Genomic DNA, 25447 nt, shown 5'->3' on the forward strand with positions numbered 1-25447 from the left:
CAGGACAACTATGAGGATTATATGAAATAATAAACATAAGATGCAAATCTTTAGCAAAATTGAATATATAGTTAACTCATGAGTCAGAAACTGCTTCCCTAGTTCCCTACCTTGAACATTTGAAAGATAGCAGTCCCATCAATAAGTGGTTCATAGCAGCAGTGATAGCTGCTACAGTATTATAGAATTATATACTGGTAAACAGCATGGGCTTCTGGGACAGAGACTGAATTACTGGATTCTAATCTTCTGTCTAATACTAAATACCCGTGGTTGAGTTGTATTTTAATTCTTTACATTTATTTTATGCTTCATTAGGGAAGTTGTAACAGCTCAAATGTGGAGGTCAAAGCTATTTAACCCAGGTCATCAGGCTAAGTGGCAAGTGTCTTCCTGCACCAAGACATCTTGCTGGACCCTAACTATAGATTTTAGTATAAGACAGTTTATACAAATCAACAAAGTCCAGAAAGATCAAAATTTGTCTAATCAATACAAAACTGTTCTAGATTATTGTGCCAATACAGGAACTGAGAATTGCTACCACTGAGAGTTTATTTTATGTCAAGTTGCTACATGTCTACTTAATAACGAAAACAATGAGGCTCAGGAGTCAAACAACTTACCTAAAGTAGTCAACAAAGACAAACGCAAGAGGAATGATTTGAATAAAGGTAGATTTTGGATCTAAAGCAAATATTCTCAAGTATAAATTCATGTGAAACTATTTATATGTATCTGTACTTGCACACACATAAATTTTTGTAAAAGAAAAAATTTCAAATAAACCCATAATCTCATCGCCAAGATTTAACTCCGCTTAATTTTTATTCCTTGATTTTTTTCTACAATAAACAGAATCTACTGTGACTGTCACAAAAAGTTATTTTAGAAGCAAAGATCTGTTTAAGATCAAGGAGCTGTGTAGTGGGACAGAGCCATTAGGTGAAAAAGACAAGGTCAAACTAAATCACACAGGCCTTGAAGGCTAGGCCCCTTCCAGCACTGAAAACTGATTATAGAAGTGCAGGTTTCGAATGGCTTCTAAATATGGACAAAGCACGATGAAACAGGAGGAGGTCTGGCAGTTGTACACCAAATGGACAGGAGAGAAAAAGAACCAACAGATTACAACTTCTCCTCTGAAGTTTCGAAACACCACTGATGGCAGAATTAGTTTGGCATGACCCCAATATAGGACAGGACTATAGAATTTCACAAGTGTTTTATGTTAAAGTTCCCCTACAGATTTTCAGTGAAGTAAACAGAGAGTACTAAAATCTAAAAGCTAAAGGAAGAGCTTTGGTGTCTGCATTCAAGCTCTTCTACTTCCTTGTTGTGTGACTTTGAGATTGTGAGACAGTTTTCATCTCATTATCCCAAGTAACTTTTCAAACTGTAACTCTATTGATTAATTTCCTGATTTGCAGACTGGGAATAACTTCCCTCACCAGTCTACTGTGAAATTTACCAAAGTAATATATTTATACACGGTATGGTGCCTGAAAGTAAACAATAACTAGCAGTTTAGAAAACATATTCAATCCCAGCACTTGGGAGGCTGAAGCAGGAGGATCACCACGAGTTCAAGGCTGGCATGGCTTACACATGAGATGCCAGGATGGTATGGGCTACAAAGTGAGACTGTCTCAAAAAAACAAAAGGCACTTGGTGCCAAGTCTGTCTCATAATGTGAACACAATTCCCTGAACCTACATGCTGAAAGCAGATAACTGACTCCTATAAGTTGTCCTCTGACCTCCACACACTCATGTATATCATACACACACACGCACGCACGCACGCACACACACACACACACACACAGAGAGAGAGAGAAATAAACCAATGTTAAAATATTTATTTATCAGAAACTTCTGTAATAGCTCTAATAATATTATATCACTTAATCCTTTTAACTCTGAGATAGCTACCACTAACATTTTTAGCTCTACCTGCTTCTGAGGTGCATAGGGTTAAACATCCTCCCCAAGGTCACAGAGTTAGGAAATGCCAAGGCAGGTTTTTGATCAACACTATCAGATTCCACAACTCACACTTTCAGACACCATACAATACTGATTTTCTATTCCTTTAAAGATATAAAAGTAGGGGCTAGAGGAATAGTTCAGTGGTTAAGAATGTGAAGAGCTTGATGTACAATCATAAGGACTGGAGCTAAGATCCAAGCACCCATGTAACAAGCAGGGTAATCCTGCAAATGCCTGTAATTACAGCTCTGACAAATTTAACACCTTCTTCTGGCTTCTGTGTGCACGTACAGGCTTGAATACTGACAGACACTACACATGCACCTTAAAAATAAAACTACATGTGAATATCTTTTTTAAAGACTGTCTTTTGGCCAGACAAAGGTGGTGCACACCTTTAATCCCAGCACTTGGGAGGCAAAGGCAGGGGATCGCTGTGAGTTCAAGGCCAGGCCAGCTTGGTCTACAGAGTGAGTTCCAGGACAGGCTCCAAAGCTACAGAGAAAAACAAAACAAAACAAACAACAACAACAACAAAAACAAACAAACAAAAAAAAAACAAAAAAACCCGCCTGGCTGTGATGGCGCACACCTTTAATCCCAGCAATCAGGAGGCAGAGGCAGGCAGATCTCTGAGTTTGAGGCCAGCCTGTTCTACAAGAGCTAGTCCCAGGAAAGGCTCCAAAAGCTACAGAGAAATCCTATTTCGAAACAAACAAACAAACAAAAAAAACAAGAAGAAGATTGCCTTTCTCTTTCTCCCTATTTGTATTTTCTGAAGGATCCCAAATTAGATTTTCCAAGAAGTATTACAGAAAGTAGTAATTACCAATATGGATTTTTGGCATTAATGTTAGATTCTGTAATCATTTGGCTATACAGTCCAGGGGATAATATTAAGATACATAAGGTACTTTCCAAGAGTTAAGTAACACTTGCTTATCTTCTACTAATAAAGTACCTCTGAGTATGTGATTGACAGCACAGTTAATTTAATTGATTCTTGGTATAAAAAAAGATTCTTTCAAGATACATACCTTTCCAGTTAAAGTTGAGAGATCATCACCACCAATAACTTTTATGTCCCCTGTTGACTGATCATTCTAAATTTAAAAAAATATGAATCATTTATAGGCATATTCTTGTGTACATACAAACTTCTCAAATTATCTTATGTAAGCTACAAGATTTAAGAAGTTAGCTATCTAGTGGCCACACCATTATGGTATTCTAAATTAAATGAATTATAAGAATTAGATTTCTAGAAATGAATGACTATGTAAATTGCACATATAGATTAGTAAAAATTAAAAATCCTAATTGGCCATTACTAGTTTTTGATGTTCTGAAGAGTCCTAAAAATAGAGTACATGCATTTCTGAGCGGGATATTATAGCTACTCATCATCAATCAGGCACTTCTCAGTCACAAAGGACATTTTATTAGCATGGCAGGTGTCTGCTTCTGGCCCTCAAACATTCCTGTGAGTCACACAAGGAAGGAGTTGGTCTGGGTCACATTCAACCCTGAGGGTAACCCCTAAAAGTCCAGCCCATATCCAAGTCATCTTCAGAACTGAGAAACCAGGTATAAACTAGTCTGTTATAACATACTTCTTAGGTTCTCACTTTCTACTCTCATAGAAATTAGCAGAAACCCTTATAGGGGTTTCAAAGGAGAGCACTTAACACTCACTATAGCTGGTGGGAATAACTATAATTTGGATGTGCTGGAATCAAGACAAAAAACTGAATGAAAACAGATGAATAAAAGAGCCTGGACCTGTTCTACTGGGACAGTAACGAGTACTATAAAGCTACAGCAATTACCTTGTGTCAACCAACACAGTGATTGACAAAAAGTTAAAGGAACCAAGTAAAATCCAGAAACAGACCCAAAAACATATGACAACTTAGTATATGACAAAGATGGTATTTTGAGTCAGTAATTAAAAGATGAATTATTCAACAAATGGTGTTTGATCAATTACTTATCCATTTGAGAAAAAATAAAGCATGGTCCCTACCTCATGTCATGCATAAAAATAAATTCCAGATGGATTAAAATCTAAATGTAAAAAATAAAACTATAAGTGGATTGGAAGAAAATGTAGGAAGATATTTTTTCCTTGCATCCTTAGAAAGGGCAAAAAACTAGTTATGAACTCCAACTGAAAAACTCTATAAAGAATCTTCCTTATGCATATTACAATTCAAAATAAGAACCCACCAGATGGGACTGAAGAGACAGCTCGTCAGTTAAGAAGCTCGTCAGTTAAGAACACTTGCTGATCTTGCAATGGACCTGGGTTCAGTTCCCAGTGCCCACATGGCAGTTCACAATTGCCTATTACTCCAGTTTCAGGCAATCTGATCCCTACTTCTAGCCTCAAAAGCATCACGCATGCACATAGGGCACATATACACACACTGGCATTCACACATACACATAAAGACAAACACATCCTTTTTTAAAGTTTACAAAGAACTACTAGAGCCCAGAGGTAGTGGTGTATACCTTTACTTCCAGCACTTGGGAGGCAGAGGCAAGCAGATCTCTATGAGTTTGAGGACAGAGCAAGTTGTAGGATAACCAGGACTGTTACACAGAGAAACCCTATCTCAAAAAAACAAAAACAAAAACCAGGAACTGCTGGAAAAATGTGATTCTAGTGTTCACCCATCTGTCCACATTTATAGAACTTAAGCCGGTAACACATTGAGGGGAAACAAATATTCAAGTTGTTGGTTGGATAACAGAAACCAATACAACATCTGTTGAAAAGAATATAGTAAATGCCTATTAAAATTATAAACATGCACACCATTTTGGACTAACAAACCCATTTCCAAGAATCAACATCACAAAAACATTCATGATCATGCGAAGGAACATGCTTACTGTATGTGTTACTCATCAAAAAGAATCAACATGTATTTTAACAGGTAATTAACTAAACTAATGAAGTTAATATATACACAATAATATTATGGAACTATTAAAAAGAATCATCACAAAATCTAATATATACTTATATGGACCAACACTAATAATACCAAGTAGCAAACCAATATGCTACCTATAAAACTATTTTTAAAGCCGGGTGGTGGCACATGCCTTTAATCCCAATACTCGGGAGGCAGAAGCAGGTAGATCGCTGTGAGTTCGAGGCCAGTCTGGTCTACAAGAGCTAGTTCCAGGACAGGCTCTCAAAAACTACAGAGAAACCCTGTCTCGAAAAGCAAACAAAACAAAACAAAAGCTATATTTATTCTGTATTTAAAAGTATGTTGGGGCAGGTACTGGTGATATACACGTGCATGTAATCACAGCTCTATGGAAGCTGAGGCAGGATTGAGTTTGAAATCACTCTGGGATACCTAACAACAGGCTATTTCAAATTAGCATAAAAAAGATAGCCAGTGGTGCCACTGCATACCTTTAATCCCAGCACTGGAGAGGCAGGTGGATCTCTGTGAGTTCAAGGCCAGCCTGGTCTAGAGTGAGTCGCAGAAAAACCAAGATTACACAGAGGAAACTCTATCTCAAAAAACAAAACAAATGATTGCTCAGTTGGTAGAATGTTTGCCTAGCATGTGTAAAGGGAAGTGTGTGGGGGGGGGGGAGAAATAAAAGTGTACTACTAGTACACGCTGTAAACTAAATGTTTCGCTTTTTAATGCCATTTTGCATATTATTTCTCATGTTACTCTAGCCTAAAACCCAGAATTTCAAACACACAGAACTGATTAATGACAATAAGAAAAAGAACTGTACAAAACCTGAAACTAATTTAGAGGGAATTCTGCTGAGTTCTACATAGTAATAACAAGCTTTGGTAAATACTGACATCTTCTGTAGAAAAGTGGTATTACAGTTCAACACCAATTAATTCCTTGGAGCTGTGATTTAAGGCAACAGAATTTCAAAGTACACAGAACACTGGCATTCTAAGATTGTTCAATTTCCCCATGTTTCAGCTTATGTTTTCTTGAAACTCCTTTTCAAGGAAAAGAGCCCCCTTTTAAATGGGGCTAATAAAAAGGTTCATTTAATAGTTGTTATATGTGAGTGCCTATATTGTTTACAAATGCTATCCATGAATCAATTACCTGAGTTAGAAAAACTATAGCAACCTTTCTCTCTGTCTGGAACTCACTGTATCCTTAACTTAGAGCCACTCAGAGAGGCCTCATCTTTAACTATTATAGTAAATTCTATGGAGACATGACTGGAATGAATGAAAGGACAGTCCTCTCCAGATCTGCTCTAACTCCTTTCCCCTTTCTTACCACTTCATTAAACAGAAATGCTCAAGGTATCCTTTATTCAGGTGTCACTGTTAGTAATCAAAACTTCCCAGAGGGGGCTGAAGAAGTGGCTGAAATCAGCTTCCAGAAGAGCCAGGTTCAATTCCCAGCACCCAAATGGCAGCTCTCAGATGTCCGTAACTCCAATTGTAGAAAGTCAGACACTCTCTTCTTGCCTCTGTAGACTTCAGGCACATGTGTGGTGCACAGACATGTATGTAGGCAAAACACTCATACACATAAAAGTGTTTTAATTCCCAAAGAATCTAAGGGATCTAAAAATACAGCCTTAACATTTGTTTCTACTTTGTCTACCTCTTAATTAGAATGACAGGAAAGAAGTTTTATTCCTAATTTTCCATCCCTATTATTTTTGAAAATCTGTAAGTGGCAACAAGAGCTCTAGTTTTAGAGCATATTTGCTTATATACTTGAGGTCTTTGATTCATCTAACATTCAAAATAATTACAAATTTAAAACAATACTTGTTTACTAACAACCCTTTCTCCCAAGGGAGCTGGGGAGATGGTTCAATAGTTAAAGAGTACGTACTATTCTTGCAGAGGACCCAGGTTCAGTTCCCAGCACCCACATGGTGACTCACAAACATCTGAAACTCCACTTCCAGGGGATCTCATGTCTTCTGCAGGCCTCTACAGACATGAAGCATTTACACAGTGCACATACATACATTCAGGCAAAGCACTCACAAATATAAAATAAAAATAAACCTTTTTAAGAAGTAGAATTTGGAATGGCTTAATTTCTCTATAATTTTCTGCAGTTTTGTTTTAAAAATAAATATCTATTTTAGCCAGATAATGGTAGTGCGCATCTTTAATCCCAGCACTCAGAAGGTAGAGGCAGTTGGATCTCTGAGTTCAAGGCCAGCGTTGTCTACACACTGAGTTCCAGGACAGCAATAGCTTCATAGATTCTTTAAAAAAATAAAAATAAAAACCGAAAAAAATTAAACTACACAACCAAAATTAGGAATGATGGAATTTACATGTAAAGATTACATTTATTTTGTTTTATCACACTGTCAATATTCTAAACCATTTCAGACTCTGACAAAGGTAAAGTGGCCCCAGGCCAGAAGCGGTTTCTGTTGTCTAAGAAAAACTGTTAACCTTAATAATCAGACTTTGCTTCAAATAACTTAGGATTCCTCTCAAAGAAATTTAGTTCCCGAAAAAATTATCTGCTACCAGCACATACAGTCAGGAAAACACCAAGTCTTCAGAGCAATTCTTTTTTTTTTTTTTTTAAAAAAATATGTGGCTGTGTCAGCTCAGCGAGATTCCTGGCCTGTAGAGAGCTGCATGATGCCATGCCTTAAAGGTGGCGCTGGTTTCCACCTTCCCAACGGTGAGTGCTCTCAGCTGTGAACAACTCCATATATGGCTAACGCTAAGGATCTGGCTTGCTTACGCGTTTCTGGACCTATCTGTGTTTCCCACGTGGCTTGCTGGGGTTGGCTACCCAGAGATTATTTAAGCTGTATGCTGACTCTGCTCTGGGCGAGAGGTGCGAGAGGTGTAAGAGGGTGAGAAGATTATTCAAAGGTCCTGAATAAACCGCAGTTAAGAAGAGTCCGGTGTTGCGTCTTCCTTGCTGGCAAGGCAGACGCGACACTGGCCAGCAAGGGGCACTGATCCTCTAGCAGAAGATTCATCAGAGGGATGAGTTTGCTCCTGACCCGTGGCAGAAGCCAAGCAATGAGGAGCTCAGACATTCCCCAACCTCCTTGACTCCCTGGTCAATCTGTAGGGGCTAAACCCTCTGGCCTCCTATCCCATCCCAGCTTTCACCCAGGAATCCCTTCCTTTATTCCTCCCTTCCTCCTCGGGGCCATAAAATCCCCCAGCTCACACTGGGACTGGGCTGTAAGTGCAACCCGGCAGGAGGAAGTTCCTGTGTTTCAATAGCCTGCCTGCGGAAAGGTAGGCCCTGTGTCAGCTCAGTGAGATTCCTGGACAGCAAGGGGTACTGATCCTCCAGCAGAAGATTCATCAGAGGGGTGAGTTTGCTCCTGACCCATGGCAGAAGCCCAGCAAGGAGGAGCTCAGACATTCCCCGACCCCTTGACTCCCTGGTCATTCTGCAGGGGCTAAACCCTCTCGCCTCCTATTCCATCCCAGCTTTCACCCAGGTACCCTTTCCTTTATTCCTCCCTTCCTCCTCGGGGCCATAAAATCCCCCAGCTCAACCTGCTTGCAAGAGGGAATTCCTGTGTTTCAATAGCCTGCCTGCGGGATAGGCCTTCTGTCAGTGAGGTCCCTGTCCAACAGGGGAACCTGACCTGGTACCATATCCATTAGAGAACATTTGAAGGAAGAGATGGGCAGACGCCAAGGCAGGAATTCCTCCAACAATCTGAAAAACAACATGAAAACACCAGATCCCAGGGACCCTAGAACAGAAGGACTTGAACACCTTAATCCAAAAGAAGTGGAAAAAAATGCCATTATGAAAGCAATAGAGTCCCTTAAACAGGATATGAAAAACTCCCTTAAAGAATTGGATGAGAAGTACAATAAAAAGTTTGAAGAAATGAGTAAATCCGTAAATGATACCCTGGGAAACCAAGAAAAAAACAATCAAACAGGTAATGGAAACAGTTCAAGAATTGAAAACTGAAATGGAGGCAATGAAGAAAACACAAACCAAGGGCCGGCTGGATATGGAAAATCTAGGTAAACGAACAGAGACTACAGAATCAAGCATAACAAACAGAATACAAGAGATAGAAGAACGAATCTCAAATTCTGAATATGCCATGAAAAAATAAATGCTCTGATCAAAGAAAACAGCAAATCCAACAAATTCTCATCACAAAACATTGAAGAAATCTGGGACATAATAAAAAGACCAAACCTAAGAATAATAGGAGTAGAAGAAGGAGAAGAACTGCGGAGCAAAGGCCCAGAAAATATATTCAACAAAATTATAGAAAACAACTTTCCCAACCTAAAGAACGATATTCCTATGAAGTTTCAAGAAGCATACAGAACACCGAATAGACTGGATCAAAAAAAAAACCCTCCCCTCGCTATATAATAATCAAAACACAAAACGTATAGATTAAAGAAAGAATATTAAGAGCTGCAAAGGAAAAAGGTCAAGTAACTTATAAAGGTAAACCTATCAGACTTACACTGGACTTCTCTATGGAAACCATGAAAGCCAGAAGGTCCTGCATAGAGGTACCGCAGAAACTAAGAGACCATGGATGCAAACCCAGACTACTATACCCAGCCAAGCTATCTCTCACTATCAATGGAGAAAACAAAATATTCCAGAATAAAAACAAATTTAAACAATACGTAGCCAAAAATCCAGCCTTATAGAAAGTAATAGAAGGAAAATCGCAACCCAAGGAATCTAACATTGCCAACACTGCCTACAATAACCCAGACATCTAGCGACCCTTCACAAGTACAACTCAAAGAAGGGAAACACACAAACTCTACTACACAAAAAAAATAAAAATAAAAATAAAAAAAAATAAATGGAGTCAACAACCACTGGTCATTAATATCACTTAATATTAATGGACTCAACTTACCTATAAAAAAGGCACAGACTAAGAGATTGGATACGAAAACAGGATCCAACATTCTGTTGTTTACAAGAAACATACCTCAACCACAAAGACAGACATCTACTCAGAGTAAAGGGTTGGGAAAAGGTTTTTCAAGCAAACGGACCCAAGAAACAAGCAGGTGTGGCCATTCTAATTTCCAACAAAATTGACTTCAAACTAAAATCAATCAGAAGAGATGGAGACGGACATTTTATACTCATAACAGGAACAATTCATCAGGAGGAAGTCTCAATCCTGAATATCTATGCCCCTAATATAAAAGCACCCACTTATGTAAAAGAAAAACTTCTAGAACTCAAGGCAGTCATCAAACCACACACACTAATAGTAGGAGACTTCAACACACCTCTCTCACCAATGGACAGGTCAATCAGACAGAAACCTAACAGAGAAATAAGAGAATTAATAGAGGTAATGAATCAAATGGACTTAACAGATATCTATAGAACATTCCACCCAAATAGGAAAGAATATACCTTCTTCTCTGCAGCTCATGGAACCTTCTCGAAAATTGACCACATACTCGGTAACAAAGCAAACTTCCACAGATACAAAAATATATTGGTAACCACCTGTGTCTTGTCGGATCACCATGGAATAAAGTTAGAATTCAATAACAATTCTAACACCAGAAAGCCTACAAACTCATGGAAGCTGAACAGTCAACTACTGAATCACCCCTGGGTCAAGGAAGAAATAAAGAAAGAAATTAAAGTCTTCTTTGAATTTAATGAAATTAAAGACACAACATACTCAAACCTATGGAACACAATGAAAGCAGTACTAAGAGGAAAGTTCATATCACAAAGTGCCCAATTAAAGAAAATGGAGAAAGCACACACTGGAGACTTAACAGCACACCTGAAAGCTCTGGAAAAAAAAAGAAGCAGACTCACCCAGGAGGAGTAGAAGACTGGAAATAATCAAACTGAGGGCTGAAATCAACAAAATAGAAACACAGAAAACAGTCCAAAGAATCAATGAAACAAAAAGCTGGTTCTTGGAGAAAATCAACAAGATTGACAAACCCCTAGCCAAACTAATCAAACGGCAGAGAGAGAACATGCAAATTAATAAGATCAGAAATGAAAAGGGGGACATAACCACAGACACAGAGGAAATTCAGAGAATCATTAGATCTTACTACAAAAGCCTATATGCCACAAAGGTGGAAAATGTACAAGAAATGAACTTGTTTTTAGATAAGTACCATTTACCAAAGTTAAATCAAGACCAGGTGAACAGTCTAAATAGACCTGTTAGTAGCGAAGAAATAGAAGCTGTTATCAAAAACCTCCCTACCAAAAAAAGCCCAAGATCAGATGATTTCAATGCAGAATTCTACCAGAACTTCCAAGAAGAGCTAATACCTATACTCCTTAATGTATTTCACAATATAGAAACAGAAAAGTCATCGCCAAATTCTTTTTATTAAGCTACAGTCACCCTGATACCAAAACCACACAAAGACACAACCAAGAAAGAGAATTACAGGCCAATCTCACTCATGAACATCGACGCAAAAATTCTCAACAAAATACTGGCAAACCGAATCCAAGAACACATTAGAAAAATTATCCATTATGATCAAGTAGGCTTCATCCCAGAGATGCAGGACTGGTTCAACATATGCAAATCTATCAATGTAATCCATCATATAAATAAACTGAAAGAAAACACCATATGATCATTTCATTAGATGCTGAAAAAGCATTTGACAAAATTCAACACCCATTTATGATAAAGGTGTTGGGGAGATTGGGGATACAAGGATCATACCTAAATATAATAAAAGCTATTTACAGCAAGCCGAAAGCTAACGTCAAATTGAATGGAGAGAAACTCAAAGCCATTCCATTGAAATTAGGAACACGACAAGGATGTCCACTCTCCCCATACCTCTTCAATATAGTGCTTGAAGTTCTAGCAATAGCAATAAGACAACATAAGGGGATCAAGGGGATTCGAATTGGAAAGGATGAAGTTAAACTTTCGTTAATTGCAGACGATATGATAGTGTACATAAGAGACCCCAAAAACTCTACCAAAGAACACCTTTAGTAATGTGGCAGGATACAAGATCAAATCCAAAATATCAGTTGCCCTCCTATACACAAAGGATAAAGAAGCAGAGAGGGAAATCAGAGAAACATCACCTTTCACGATAGCCACAAATAGCATAAAATATCTTGGGGTAATTCTAACCAAGGAAGTGAAAGACCTATTTGACAAGAACTTTAAGTCTTTGAAGAAAGAAATTGAGGAGGATACCAGAAAATGGAAAGATCTCCCTTGCTCTTGGATTGGGAGGATCAACATAGTAAAAATGGCAATTCTACCAAAAGCAACCTATAAATTCAATGCAATCACTGTCAAAATCCCATCAAACTTCTTCACAGACCTTGAGAGAACAATAATCAAGTTTATATGGAAAAACAAAAAACCCAGGATAGCCAAAACAATTTTATACAATAAAGGAACTTCTGGAGGCATTACCATCCCTGACTTCAAACTCTATTACAGAGCTACAGTATTGAAAACAGCTTGGTATTGGCATAACAACAGAGAAGTCAACCTATGGAATCGAATAGAAGACCCGGATATTAACCCACAAGCCTATGAACACCTGATTTTCGACAAGGGAGCTAAAGGTATACAATGGAAGAAGGATAGCATCTTTAACAAATGTTGCTGGCATAACTGGATGTCAACCTGTAGACGAATGAAAGATCCATATTTATCACCATGCACAAAACTCAAGTCCAAATGGATTAAAGACCTCAACATTAATCTGACCACTTTGAACCAGATAGAAGAGAAAGTGGGAAGTAGTCTACAAGACATAGGCACAGGAGACCACTTCCTAGGTAGAACCCCAGTAGCACAGACAATAAGAGAATCAATGAATAAATAGGCCCTCCTGAAACTGAGAAGCTTTGGAGCACTGGACTGAGCCCCCAAAGTCCAAATGAGGAGCAGAAGGAGGGAGAACATGAACAAGGAAGTCAGGACCGCGAAGGGTGCGTTCACCCACTGATACAAGGGGACTGATCTAATGAGAGTTCACCAAGGCCAGCTGGACTGGGACTGAACGAGCATGTGATCAAACCGGATTCTCTGAATGTGGCTGACATGGGGGCTGTCTGAGAAGTCATCGATAATGGCACTGGGACTTGTTTTGTCTGCATGTACTGGCTTTTTGGGATCCTAGTCTGTTTGGATGTTCACTTTCCTAGACCTGGAGGGAGGAGGGAGGAACTTGAACTTCCCACAGGACAGGAAACCCTGACTGCTCTTAGGACTGGAGAGGGAGGAGAAGGAGTGGGGGGAGTGAGAGGGTATTGGGAGGAGGGGAGGAAGTAGAAATTTTTATAAATTAATAAAAAAAAGAAAAAAAAGAAATGTACTTGAACAAACAAACAAAAATATGTGTATGGGTGTTTTCAGCTGTATGTTTGTTTGTGCACCATGTGAGTGCCTGGTGCCCTTGGACACCAAAAAGGGGCATCAGATCCCTGGGACTGGAATTACAGACTACTGTGAGCCACCATGGTGGTGCTAGGAATTGAACCTGGGTCCTCTGGGAGAACAGTGCTTTTGACAATGAGCCATCTCACCAGTTCCATAATTCTCTTAAGACTTGCTTATTTTTATTTATTTATTTGTTTGTTTTTGTTTTTCAAGACAGGGCTTCTCTGTAGCTTTGGAGCCTGTTCTGGAACTAGCTCTAGTAGACCAGGCTGGCCTCAAACTCATAGAGATCCGCTTGCCTCTACTTCCCAAGTGCTGGGATTAAAGGTGTGAGCCACCACCACCCGGCAAGACTTATTTTTTATTTTATCTGGAGGCTAGGACATCAGAGCCTCTGGAACTGGAGCTACATAGTTGTGAGACATCTTCTGGTTGCTAGTAACTAAACCCCAGACCTCTCCACAAGTGTTTGTGATATTAAAAAAAATATCAAAACACAGCCAATGTGGTGATGCATGCTTGGACTCCCAGAACTTGGGAGGCTAAGACAGAAGAACTGTTGAGCCACAGAATTTGAGACTAGCCTGAGCAGTATTACAAATCAAACCAAAATCCAAGTCAAAATAAGACACTAAAAAAATCATGCAAAATAAGTCCATATCCCTCTTGGGTGACTATATAACAGACAATATTCACTTCGATGTTGGTCATGAACTACAGTGGTTAGTATTCTGTGTTGTGATGTAAAATATCAATGAATTAATAACAACAACAATAATCATGGCCTGAAGTGGCAGCACCTGCTTGTAATCCCAGCTACTTGAGAAGCTGATGCAAGAGGACTGAAATTTCAAGACCAGCCTATGTAACGAATTCAAGGACAGTCTGAGCAAGTTAGTGAGAAAGTATCTCAAACTAAAATTCTAAAAAATGACTGGGAGGAGGTTCAGTTGTAGTCCTTACTGAGGTCCTGGGTTCCATCCCCAGCATAGAGAAATAAACAAATAAATAATAGTAATTCTACAATAATCAAGTGAGATGATTATGTAGTATAATTTGCAGAACTTCAAAGAAAATACAGACAAAACTAAAATGGCCATATATTTTTCTAAAATTATAGATTAAGTATACTTACAAAATAGCTCTTCAGTCTGATAAAGTCTACAGTCATAGGAATGGATTTATCACTATTTCTATTCAGTGCTTTAATGTAATCCAGCAAGTCAGCAAAGAATTTATAGCCCCCCTTCAGCACACAGAGGGCCACAATGTGATGGCCTCCCATCTCTTTCATGACATCTCGAGCCAGTCTTTCAGTCCTGCAAAAATAAAATAAGGAATTGAAAAGAAGATTCCAAATATTTATACTTTATAACAAACACCTCTTAAGCATGACACATCCTTTGTTCCCATTAAGGGAATTCTTGCTTCATAACATATTTTTTAATAAAGTTTGGGAACTTTTTCCGTATGCCAAAGGTAAAATTTTGAGGATTGGGAAAGTGTCACAGGATCCCTCTAAGTAGCCCAGGCTGGACTATAACTCATAATCCTTGTGTCTGCCTCCCTGTGCTGAGATTATAGATATATACCAACACATACAGCTCAATCAAAATTAAAACCAGGTACATTCTAGGCATGATGATACATGCCTATAATTCCAGCACTCTGAAAGCTGAGGCAGAAGGATTGCTATGAGTTAAAGGACATCCTGAACTGCAGAATAAGTACTAGGTTACTTAAGGCTACATAATAAGATCCTGTCTCAAAGGAAAAAAAATTAAAAAACAGGTATACTATTATATCTATCACAAAATTAAAAAATACAAATAAAAACAAGATATAATTTTCAAAGCTTACTAGACTGGTGAGTTTTGCTTAAATTGTATTCCTCTAATATAAAATATTAGAAGATATTGTGAGGAAAAATGAACACACATACCACTAGAAGTATAAAATGATACAACTTTCTAGAGGTTAATTTGACAATATGAAAACATTCAATAAACATCTTTTTCTTGACCCAGAATTTCTACTTACCTAAAGCTGAGCAAGTGCCAAAATGCGTATATAGGATATTTCCTCTAACATACTCTGCTAAGTGCAAAATAATGAGGATCTTAAGTGGTCCCCAACAGTACAGACTTTCAGTTATGATACATCCATGAATAGGATAAAGTATTGCCTTTAAAATAAATGTGGGGGAACTGGGAATGTAGCTTAGCTGGTAGAGTCTATGCCTAGTACACACAGGAGGTCCTAAGTTCTATTCTCAGAACTGTACAAACTGGATATAATGGCATATCAGGAGCTGAAGCAGTAGGATCAGAAGTTCAGGTCACCCTCAGCTACACTAAGAGAGTCTGAAGTCAATCTAAGCTATTTGAGACCCCATTTCAAAACATTTCATATAACACATAAGGCTGGGCATGGTGGCACACACCTTAATCTCCACACATGGGAGGCTGTCAGGGAGAACAGCTGAGTTGAGTCTGGGCTATACAGAAGTTTAAAGCCAGACCGAGCTAAACAGTGAGACCCTATCTCAAAGAGAAAATAGTTTATGCACACACACACACGGTGTGGGATAATGCTCTTGTACACTGTAAAGATTTATCATTCATATTAGTTTAATAAAATGCTGATTTGCCAATAGCCAGGCAGAAAGTATAGGTGGGGCAATCAGACTAGGAGAATTCTGGGAAGAGAAAAGGCAGAGAGTGAGTCACTAGCCAGATGCAGAAGTAGTAAGATAGAATGCTTTATTGAGAAAAGGTACCAAGCCATGTGCCTAAACTCAGACAAGAATTATGGGTTAATTTAAGTTGCAAGAACTAGTTAATAATAAGTCTGAGCTAATAGGCCAAACAGTTTATAATTAATATAAAATAAGCCTCTATGTGTTTCTTTGGGACTGAATGGCTGCAGGACTGGGAAGGACAGAAACTTCCATCTACACATACATGAGATTATAAAATAATTTTTAAAAGATAAAAACATTTGATAGCTATAGATGTACCAATATCAAAATGTTCAAAAAATTCAGTACTATATCATAGTATATAACTCATGTGTGTGTGTGTGTATACACTTTACATACAGTGATACAGTGTATGTGCATAAGTAGTATCTAGGTAGGAAATGTGTATAGAAAGCTGACAGAACAAAATTATAATCTCATTTACAGACAGACTAGAGGCTCTTCCTACCTCTCTTCAATGTTTACTGTACTCACTATGGATTCCCACTATTTATGTCTCAAACTGGGAAATTAATTAATTAATATGACTTCCTGATGTTTTTCTTTTCATGAAAAGAACTTTAAAAATAGAAAATATTGGGGCTGAAGAGATAGTTCAGCAGTTACGTGTACTTGCTGTTTTTGCAGAGGGCCTAAGTTCAGTTCCCAGTACCCACACAGTGGCTCACAATACTCTGTAACTCTAGTTTCAGGAGATCCATCATACTTTTCTAGCCTCCCGAAATGCATATCCTGCATATTAATGCATGAAGGCACTCACACATACAAATAATATAACAACTATCTTTTTAAATAGAAAACCTTTGTTTATCAATAAGTTGGCCTAGCTTATATTCAAGTATCAACTACTCAACAGTAGCTAAGTTAGAATTATTACAAGAAAAAAAAACCTTCATTTTAGGCTAGGGAGGTGACTCAGTGAATAAGAGCACTTGTGCAAGCATCAGGACCTAAATTCAGACAACCAGTACCCATATAAAAACCAGGTTAAGCTGCACCTGCTTGTAATTTCAGTACTAGCAGCACTAGGGGACAAAGACAAGCAAACAGGCAAAACCCTGGGCCTTGCTAGTCAGGTATGCTACCCAAATCAGCATGCCCCAGGTTCAGTGAGAGATACTGATTCAAAGGAATAAGACAGAGAGCAACAGAGTACGACATCCATTGTCCTTCTCTTGTTTTTACATAAATACATACACTAAACATATACATCACATACATATACACACAGAGAGACCTAAAAAAACCCACAAAACTTCAACTGAGATCTTACCAACCTGTCCATAATCAGTCCATGAGGAATAAAGACCTTTTCCAAATCCTTGGCATAATGATTAGGTATACAAAATAAATCTAGGTCATAGCCTGGTTCGTCATCACTAATCTGAAAAAGAAAGATAGCTGTTTCAAATCAGAGCATTACAAGATACCCACATTTAATTAAATTTAGAAAATATGCCTTAGTTCAGAGAAATGTAGGTGTGAGAGGGTATGAAGGGTAGTTAATATTATATTTTTGTAATAAACGATAATTCTCTAACAAAACCATGGTCTTATTGCTGAAGAGGGTCAAGAATGAGAAGCAAAACATGACAGAATTTTCCTTCAGGTCACAAATAGAAAAAGACAAAAATTTAAAGAGGTATGACAAATGTGGTAAAAATATTTCAAACATGAAAGACTAGTATATGCAGTTTCTACTCTATACATTTTGAGCATATTTGAACACTGTTTTGTGGAGGCATATTATGCAGGTGCATGTGCATATGTGTGTGGAGTCCAGAGATTGAAACTGGGTCTAAAACTTTGTTTATGTTTTGAGACTGGGTCTCTCATTGAACTTGTTTAACCAAATTGGCTAGTCTAGCTGGTCAAGAAGTCCCAAGAATCCCCCTGTCTCTGCCTCCCTGCTGCTGGGATTATTGGAATGTGCTACTTTTTATCTAGGTGCTGGGGTTCCAAACTCAGGTCCTGAAGATGACATGGCAAGCATTTTATAGACTAAGCCATATCCCCAATACCCTAAAACATTTTTTAGCACAGTATGTTCTAATAAGTTAAATAAAATCTCATACAAAAAATGAAAACTGGTATTAACCATCCAAATCCTAAGAGTACTTATCTTACAGTGGGTGAGGGGCATCACCAAAACACCAACTGATCCTTTAAAAATCCAAACTCCCATAGTATGTGATGGTTACAATCCACTAATAAGGTAATTTTACAGAAGGTACTACAAAATCATTTTGAGTTGTATCTTATTGGTTCTATTAGTATGCCCAGAACCCAGGACATAAAACATTTAATAACATTAATGATATGGTACCCTTGGTGGCAAAATATTATGACAGTTTTATAAATATACACGTACCTATATACACAGAAAAAAAGTACAGCAGAATCATAAAAGCAGGGTAAATCTGCTGAACACACCTGTTCAGCACACCCAATACCTGGGAAGCTGAGATAGAAGTTTCTGAGTTTGAGGCCAGCATGGGTTACTAAGTAAGTTCCAGGCCAGCTAGGGTCTGTAAGGCAAAAGACCCTGTATCCTAAAAAGTATCCTAAAGCTAGGCAGTGGTGGTGCACGCCTTTAATCGCAGCACTTGGGAGGCAGAGGCAGGTGGATCTCTGTGAGTTCGAGGTTAGAAATAAAATTAAATTAAAAAAAAAGTCCTGAAACTCCAAAATCATAAAAGTAACTATCTTTGACAGGGAGTATTACAGAGAGATTGAGGGTCTCATGGATCCCAGGGCTAACCTCAAACTCACTATGCAACTGACCATCTTCTGAACCTTCTGCTTCTCCTGCCCTAGTGTTCAGACTACAAGCATATGCTATCACACCCAGTTTATGTGGTGTTCAATGTCAAACCCAGGCCTTCATGCAAGCACTCTATCAACTGAGCTACATTCTCAGTCCTTTTTACAGTGAAACGAACACCAAACAAAAAAACACGTCACACCCAAAACTACAGGAAACCTTTAACAGATCATAAATTAATCTAACAAACTTACTCAGAGAAATAAGCTAGGAAGGAAGAATTATAACACTCTTTCTTACATGATATTCAAACCCCATCTAAGAAGCTGGTAGTACCGGGAATGGTGTCATAGGAATTAGAGCGTTAATCTGCACATGGTGGCACACAACTCTAAAGCCAGCACTCGGGAGAGAAAGGCAGAAGGATTATAACAAGTTGGAGGCAAAGGTGGCCTACATAGTGAACTCTTGCCTCCCACCCAAAAAATCCTCCAAACCAAGTAGACTAAAAGAAAACCTGGCTGTATAAACTCTGGAAGTTTTCAAGGAATACAGGTCAAATCATAACTAAAGCTTGTATCAGTTAATTTCTACTTTCTCTTTCTGTTAACATTTTATTGGGTGGTTTGACTTTAAAAAAAGTTAAAAATACATAAATTTACATTCTTTGTAGAATTCAATTGTTACTGTTTTTGAGACAGAATCACACTGTATAGGCTCTTGCTGGTTTCAAACTCATAACCCTTTTCTCTACTTCCCAAGTGCTGGAACTGTAAACACCAAGCTCAGAATTTAGTTATAATTTGAAGTTTCTCCCAGAGGAAAAAAAATTAAAGCTTGGGTAGTGTCTGTCTGTCTGTCTCTCTCTCTCTGTCTGTCTGTCTGTCTGTCTGTCTGTCTCTCTCTGTTTTTAGTACCTAAAGATTTATTTTGAGTTCAACCTTTGGTAGAATTTTATTTTCATGTCTGCAGCATGTAGAAGTAAATTTTGAATTATTCCTAACTATAAATGCATTTTTCATAAACAGAAAAAAATGTTTAAAAACATGGCAATTTTTTTAAAATTTACTGATTATGAATTACAGTGTTCTGCCTGAATATATGCCTGCACGCCAGAAGAGGGCACCAGATCTCATTATAGATGGTTGTGAGCCATGTGGTTGCTGGGAATTGAATTTAAGACTTCTGGAAGAACTGCCAATGTTCTTAACCTCTGAGCCATCTCTCCAGCTCTGGCAATGTCTAAAAGAATAGAAGAAGCTAATGTATATGTATCTCCTTAACATTCACTTAATACTTCACTGGAACACATTTACTAACAAAAATGGAAATTGGACATTTGTATTAAAAGAATCATTCAAACCGGGTGGTAGTGGTGCATGCCTTTAATTCCAGCACTCGGGAGACAGAGGCAGATGATCTCTGTGAGTTCAAGGCTAGTCTGGTCTACAGAGTGAGTTTCAGGACAGGCTCCAAAGCTACAGAGAAACCCTGTTTCAAAGGAAAAATAGGATCATTCAAAGAGCATTTTACAAGAAAGCCTTTTTGTAAGTTTAATAAAGCAAAATTTAGTTCATGTTTTGGGAAATGGTGACAGACTACTCAATTTTATCAGCTAATACAACAAACATTCCTTCCAGGCTCATTAGGACGAATGCACTATAAACTGAAAAAATGAAGTTGGATCATTTCAAAGTACTTTAGAATCAAGATTAGAATATAATTACTTTTTTGAGGCATAATCACCCCATCCACCCACTCACTCTGTTTCTGGCATAAATTTTAACCATATCACACCCAGGATTCGTCAGACTACTGTTACAGGTTCTACAGGTAACCTAAGAACTTCAAGGTGTGTTTGGTTCAAAGACAAATTCAATGTGAACTTTGCCAAGTTCATCCCAGTTTTTTTTATGTGTTTAAGACGGGGTCTTGCTATATAACTCCAGCTGTCCTGGAACTAGATATATAGACCAGGCTGCCTCAAACTTGCTATAATCCTCCTGCCTCTGTTTCTTGAGTGCTGAGATTACAGGTGTACATCAACACACTCTACTCCTAGTCATGTATTCTAAGTATCCAAACAGATCAGCAGGAATCACTCCAAAATAGGAATCTTATTTCTATCAACATACCAAACTTGTTTCTAATCCAAAAGTTATGATCTCTAATAAAAAGATTTATATGTCAGAAAATTTTTATTTTGTTCTTTTGATAATATTTATGTTTTGTTATTTGAAGAGTAAAAATTTTGTTTTTGATGATTTCAGATGGTCTCAGCTCTGTAGTAGTCCAGGCTAGTCTGAAGCTCATGGCACAGCACAAGCTATCTGCAAACCTAAGGCAATCTTCCTCAGCTTCCCAAATGATGGGGTTTACAGTTATGAGCCATCATATCCAGTTTATTAAGACCATATTGATACAATTTTTCCCCAAAAGGCAAAAATAAGTCTACGACCTCTATCATTTGAGATACTTTTGCATGTTTGTATTTGTGTGGGTGTATGCATATGTGAACACAGGTGCACATATGTGGAGGCCACACCTAGCAATTTCTGTCCATTCTAGACATTTGGACATGTTGATTACTAGTTATAAAATTAAATGGTTTATCTATTATCTATTATTCTCACCTCCTCCCTTTCCTGTCTCATCACTACATAGCCTAAGTTGGCTTGGAACTCGTGGCAATCTTCCTGCATTAACCTTCCAAACTGGGATTACAAGTGTGTTCCACTACACCTGGTTTATTATTATATAAGTCTTAATTCAAAATAGTTTTCTTTTTTGAGACAGTTGCTTGAGCTCAGGCTGGCTTTGAACTCATCATGTAGCTGAGGATGACTGAACCCATCCTCTTGCCTTTGCCTCCCACGTTCTGTGATTACAGGCCTTCACCACCATACTCAGCACACATAGTTCATTTTAGGACTCACTTTCACTTAATCTAGTCTTATTTGAACTCAAGAACAATGTTATTTTTTTAACCACAAATAGACTTAAACAATCCTTGTTGTGGATGATGAATTGGTGTTCCAAAGGTCATATTAGCTTGGGTTCATTTCCTTTTTTTTAAATCGGTCATGTATCCGTGTAACAAGAAATTTCAAGTGTAAAACCCAAGAATTTTCATGTGATTCCCATTATTATAAATATGTACATAATAGGGATTTTGTGCTGGCCATGGTAGCATGTACCTATATTCAGCATTCAGAAGACTAAATCAGAAGTGTCCCAAGTTTGAGGCCAGCCTTGCCTACATAGTGAGACACTAGCTTAATTAAAATATATTAAAATTCTCCAAAAACATTAAAGCAGATGATATGTTATCGTCTTGAGAAAATTTATATTACCTCTGGATATGATTAAACAACTATTATAGTATATTGCTAAAATATTCCTAAATGTGAAAACAAACTAGTACTATGTTGATCTTCCAATTTTTTTAATCAATCCTAAAAATACATATATTGCTTCTTTTCCTTCCAAGGGTTAAAGCTATGAGAAATTAAAAATAAGGAAGTAGGCTGATTATTCAGCTCAGTGATATGGGATTCCCCTCTGTATGCTATGAATATGTTTTATTACCTTTGGTTAATAAAGAAGTTGCTCTGGCCTATGGCACAGCAGAATAGAGCTAGGCAGGGAAACTAAACTGAATGCAGGGAGAAAGAAGTCAGAGTCTGGCAGATGCCATGTAGCTGCTGAAGGAAAAAGATGCCTGAACCTTAGGCCACAGTCTCATGGTGTTACACAGACTAATAGAAATGGGTTAATTTAAGATGTAAGAGCTAGGTAGAAATACACCTGAGCCACTGGCCAAACAGTGTTGTAATTAATATAGTTTTGTGTGATTATTTGGGTCTGGGCGGCCGGGAAATGAAAGTGGTCTCCATTTACAGTATAAGAATATATTATAACCACTCTAGGCAAACAGGCCCTGTAACTACCATATCTGTATTAATACATGAATTAATATTATAATTTTTCCTTTTATTAATGTGCATGGTAAAATAATAGGTATGTTCACTCTGGACAAAAAAAACTGAAGGTAGTTTCACATCAATTTGAAATGTCTGAATTCATATTAGCAGATTATTAAAATGTTAATAATTTGGCAGTCCCAACAGGAAAATAACAACTGAGTCTCAATATTACTATTATTGGTAGTAATTAACACTTTTATGTGCTCTATAAATGTTAGTGAATCCACATATGAACAAATAAATACATTTTAGTTCCCCTTTTACTATACGGAAAAGAATGCATCGAACATTGACTATCTAATTAATTATGGAAGAATAACTAAGTGAAAAATTTAAGCCTTGGCAACACAGCCAGATCCCATCTCTTCAAAAATAGTATTTAAGGGCTGCTGAGATGCATGGTGGATAAAAGCACTTGCTGCAGGGCTGGAGAAATGGCTCAGAAGTTAAGAGAACTGACTGCTATTCCAGAGGTCCTGAGTTCAATTTCCAGCAACCACATGACACACACCCATCTGTAATGAGATCTGGTGCCCAGAATACTATATACATAATAAATAAACTTTTTTTAAAAAGCACTTGCTGCCAAATTTGATCTGAGTTTGATTCAGGATTCATATGATGGAGGTAAAGAATCAACAAGTTGCCTTCTGACCTCCACACACACACAGTGGCAAAAGTGTGCGCGCATGCACACACACATATAGACAGACGCAAACACACATGTAAATAAATAAAAAATTAAAATCTTTAAAAACCACAAGTGTGGTAGTGCACTTGGAAGGAAGAGGAAGCTGACTCTCCATTGAGGCCGAAGCCAGCCTTATCTACATAGAGAGTTTCTGGATAGCCAGGGTTAAATAATGAGATGCTATCTCACAAATTAAACAAAAAAACAAAATAAAAATAAGAACTATAGGAGCTAGGCATGGCAGTACATGTCTATAATCCCAGCATTCAGAATAGCAAAGCAGGACAATTCCAAGTTTAAGAAATTTCTTTGGGTATCACCCCTAGACAAAGAACTACAGGTAACTAGTAAGTGCTGGGAGAATTGGCTGCTCCCAGAGAAGAGCCCCCTTATTGCCAAGTTATCAATCTTGTAACCATTTACACACAAACAAGAATATATATGTATGCATATGAATACATACATATATGCATGTAACAATAAAAAAAGAGGCTATCAACTTGAGAGTGGGAGCACTGGAGGGATCCTAGGGAAGGTAATGAGAGGGGCTGGAGGGAGAAAAGGGAAGAGGAAAGTGATATAATTCTATTTCAATTTTTAAAAAGTAGAAATTTGCCAACTGTAGTGACACATGACACACCTTTAATCCCAGCACTTGGGAGGCAGAGACAGGCAGATCTCTGTGAGTTCAAGGCCAACCTGGCCTATGGACTGAGTTTCAGGACAGGAATGAGTTTCAGGACAGCAAGGGCTATGTAGAGAGAGACCCTGCCTCAAAAAACAAAATAAAAGTGAAAACTTTAAAAAAATAGATGGAATTAAAAAACCTGTAAAGTGTCTGAATTATCAACTCTGCACAAAAATAAAAATAAAGAAAATGAAAATTCAATTAATGACAGTTAGTCATTGTAACAATAAAATAAATTAGTTGATTTTTCCCCTCTTACATCTAAAAAAGTTCAAAATAAAAAAGTAAAATAAAAACAAGAGCTGGACATGGCAGTACATACCTATAATCCCAACACTTAAAGAGACTAAGGCAGGAGGATTCCAAGTTTGAGATCAGCCTGGCCTATATAAAGAAAATCTGTCTCAAACTAAAATAAACCAACTGCCCAATAAAGGCACTCCACCCAAAGCAAAAGTAATAAACCTGTAGACATGTTTTTTTCTGATATAACTAGTTCTTTTCCTGTTACAATAACCGGGATACAAAATAATTAAGATGGATATATAGGTTAATGCAGCACAAAATTTACAGAAAGAAACCTCTAAGAGGAACTGTTTCCATTTTTGGTGATCATAAATAGTTAATTTTGGTCTTCTTATAAATGAATGTTATTTTAAATACTGTTGATAACAATAAAATGGTGACAGGCAAAAAAAAATACAGCATTTTAACCAATTCTGAGGGAAAAAACAGACTAGAGAGACGGCTCAGTGTTTAAGTGTAATTGTTGCTCTTGCAGAGGACCTTAATTTGGTTCCCAGCACCCACATGGAGGCTCACAATTGTCTCTAACTCCAGTTCTAGGGGGATCAAATACCCTCTTCTGACCTCCACAGGTATGCTAATCATGCACATTCATACATACAGGCAAAACACCCATATACATAAAACAGAAATAAATCCTAACAAATGAAAAAGTAGTAGATAAAGGTATAGCTCAGTAGTAGAGCATATGCTTAACACATGTTAGACCCTGAGTGAGATCACCAAGTTGTTAGATATCTCTCTCTTCCTCTCTCAGTAGCACACCAGGCATGGTGGAATGTCTATCTCAAATCCCCACACTCAGGAAGACTGGGAGCTGGGAGACCAGTCTATAACTACATAGAAAGTCTCTATCTCAAAAAAAAAAA

At 37.8% G+C, this 25447-nt stretch overlaps 1 protein-coding gene across 1 annotated transcript in view; it reads right to left on the reverse strand.

Annotated features, from left to right (window-relative positions):
• Window positions 1-25447, reverse strand: part of Hprt1 (hypoxanthine phosphoribosyltransferase 1) — a 40437-nt gene that overhangs the window by 11738 nt on the left and 3252 nt on the right. The window contains exons 2-4 of the mRNA XM_048450327.3: window positions 17421-17527; window positions 14518-14701; window positions 3029-3094 (exon numbers count right to left, since the gene is read on the reverse strand). Of these exons, the coding sequence (XP_048306284.1) occupies window positions 3029-3094; window positions 14518-14701; window positions 17421-17527 (357 nt within the window). The remainder of the gene's footprint in view (window positions 1-3028; window positions 3095-14517; window positions 14702-17420; window positions 17528-25447) is intronic.

Source organism: Myodes glareolus, chromosome X, assembly GCF_982192425.1.
Source record: "Myodes glareolus chromosome X, mMyoGla1.1, whole genome shotgun sequence".
Taxonomy (NCBI): Eukaryota; Metazoa; Chordata; class Mammalia; order Rodentia; family Cricetidae; genus Myodes; species Myodes glareolus.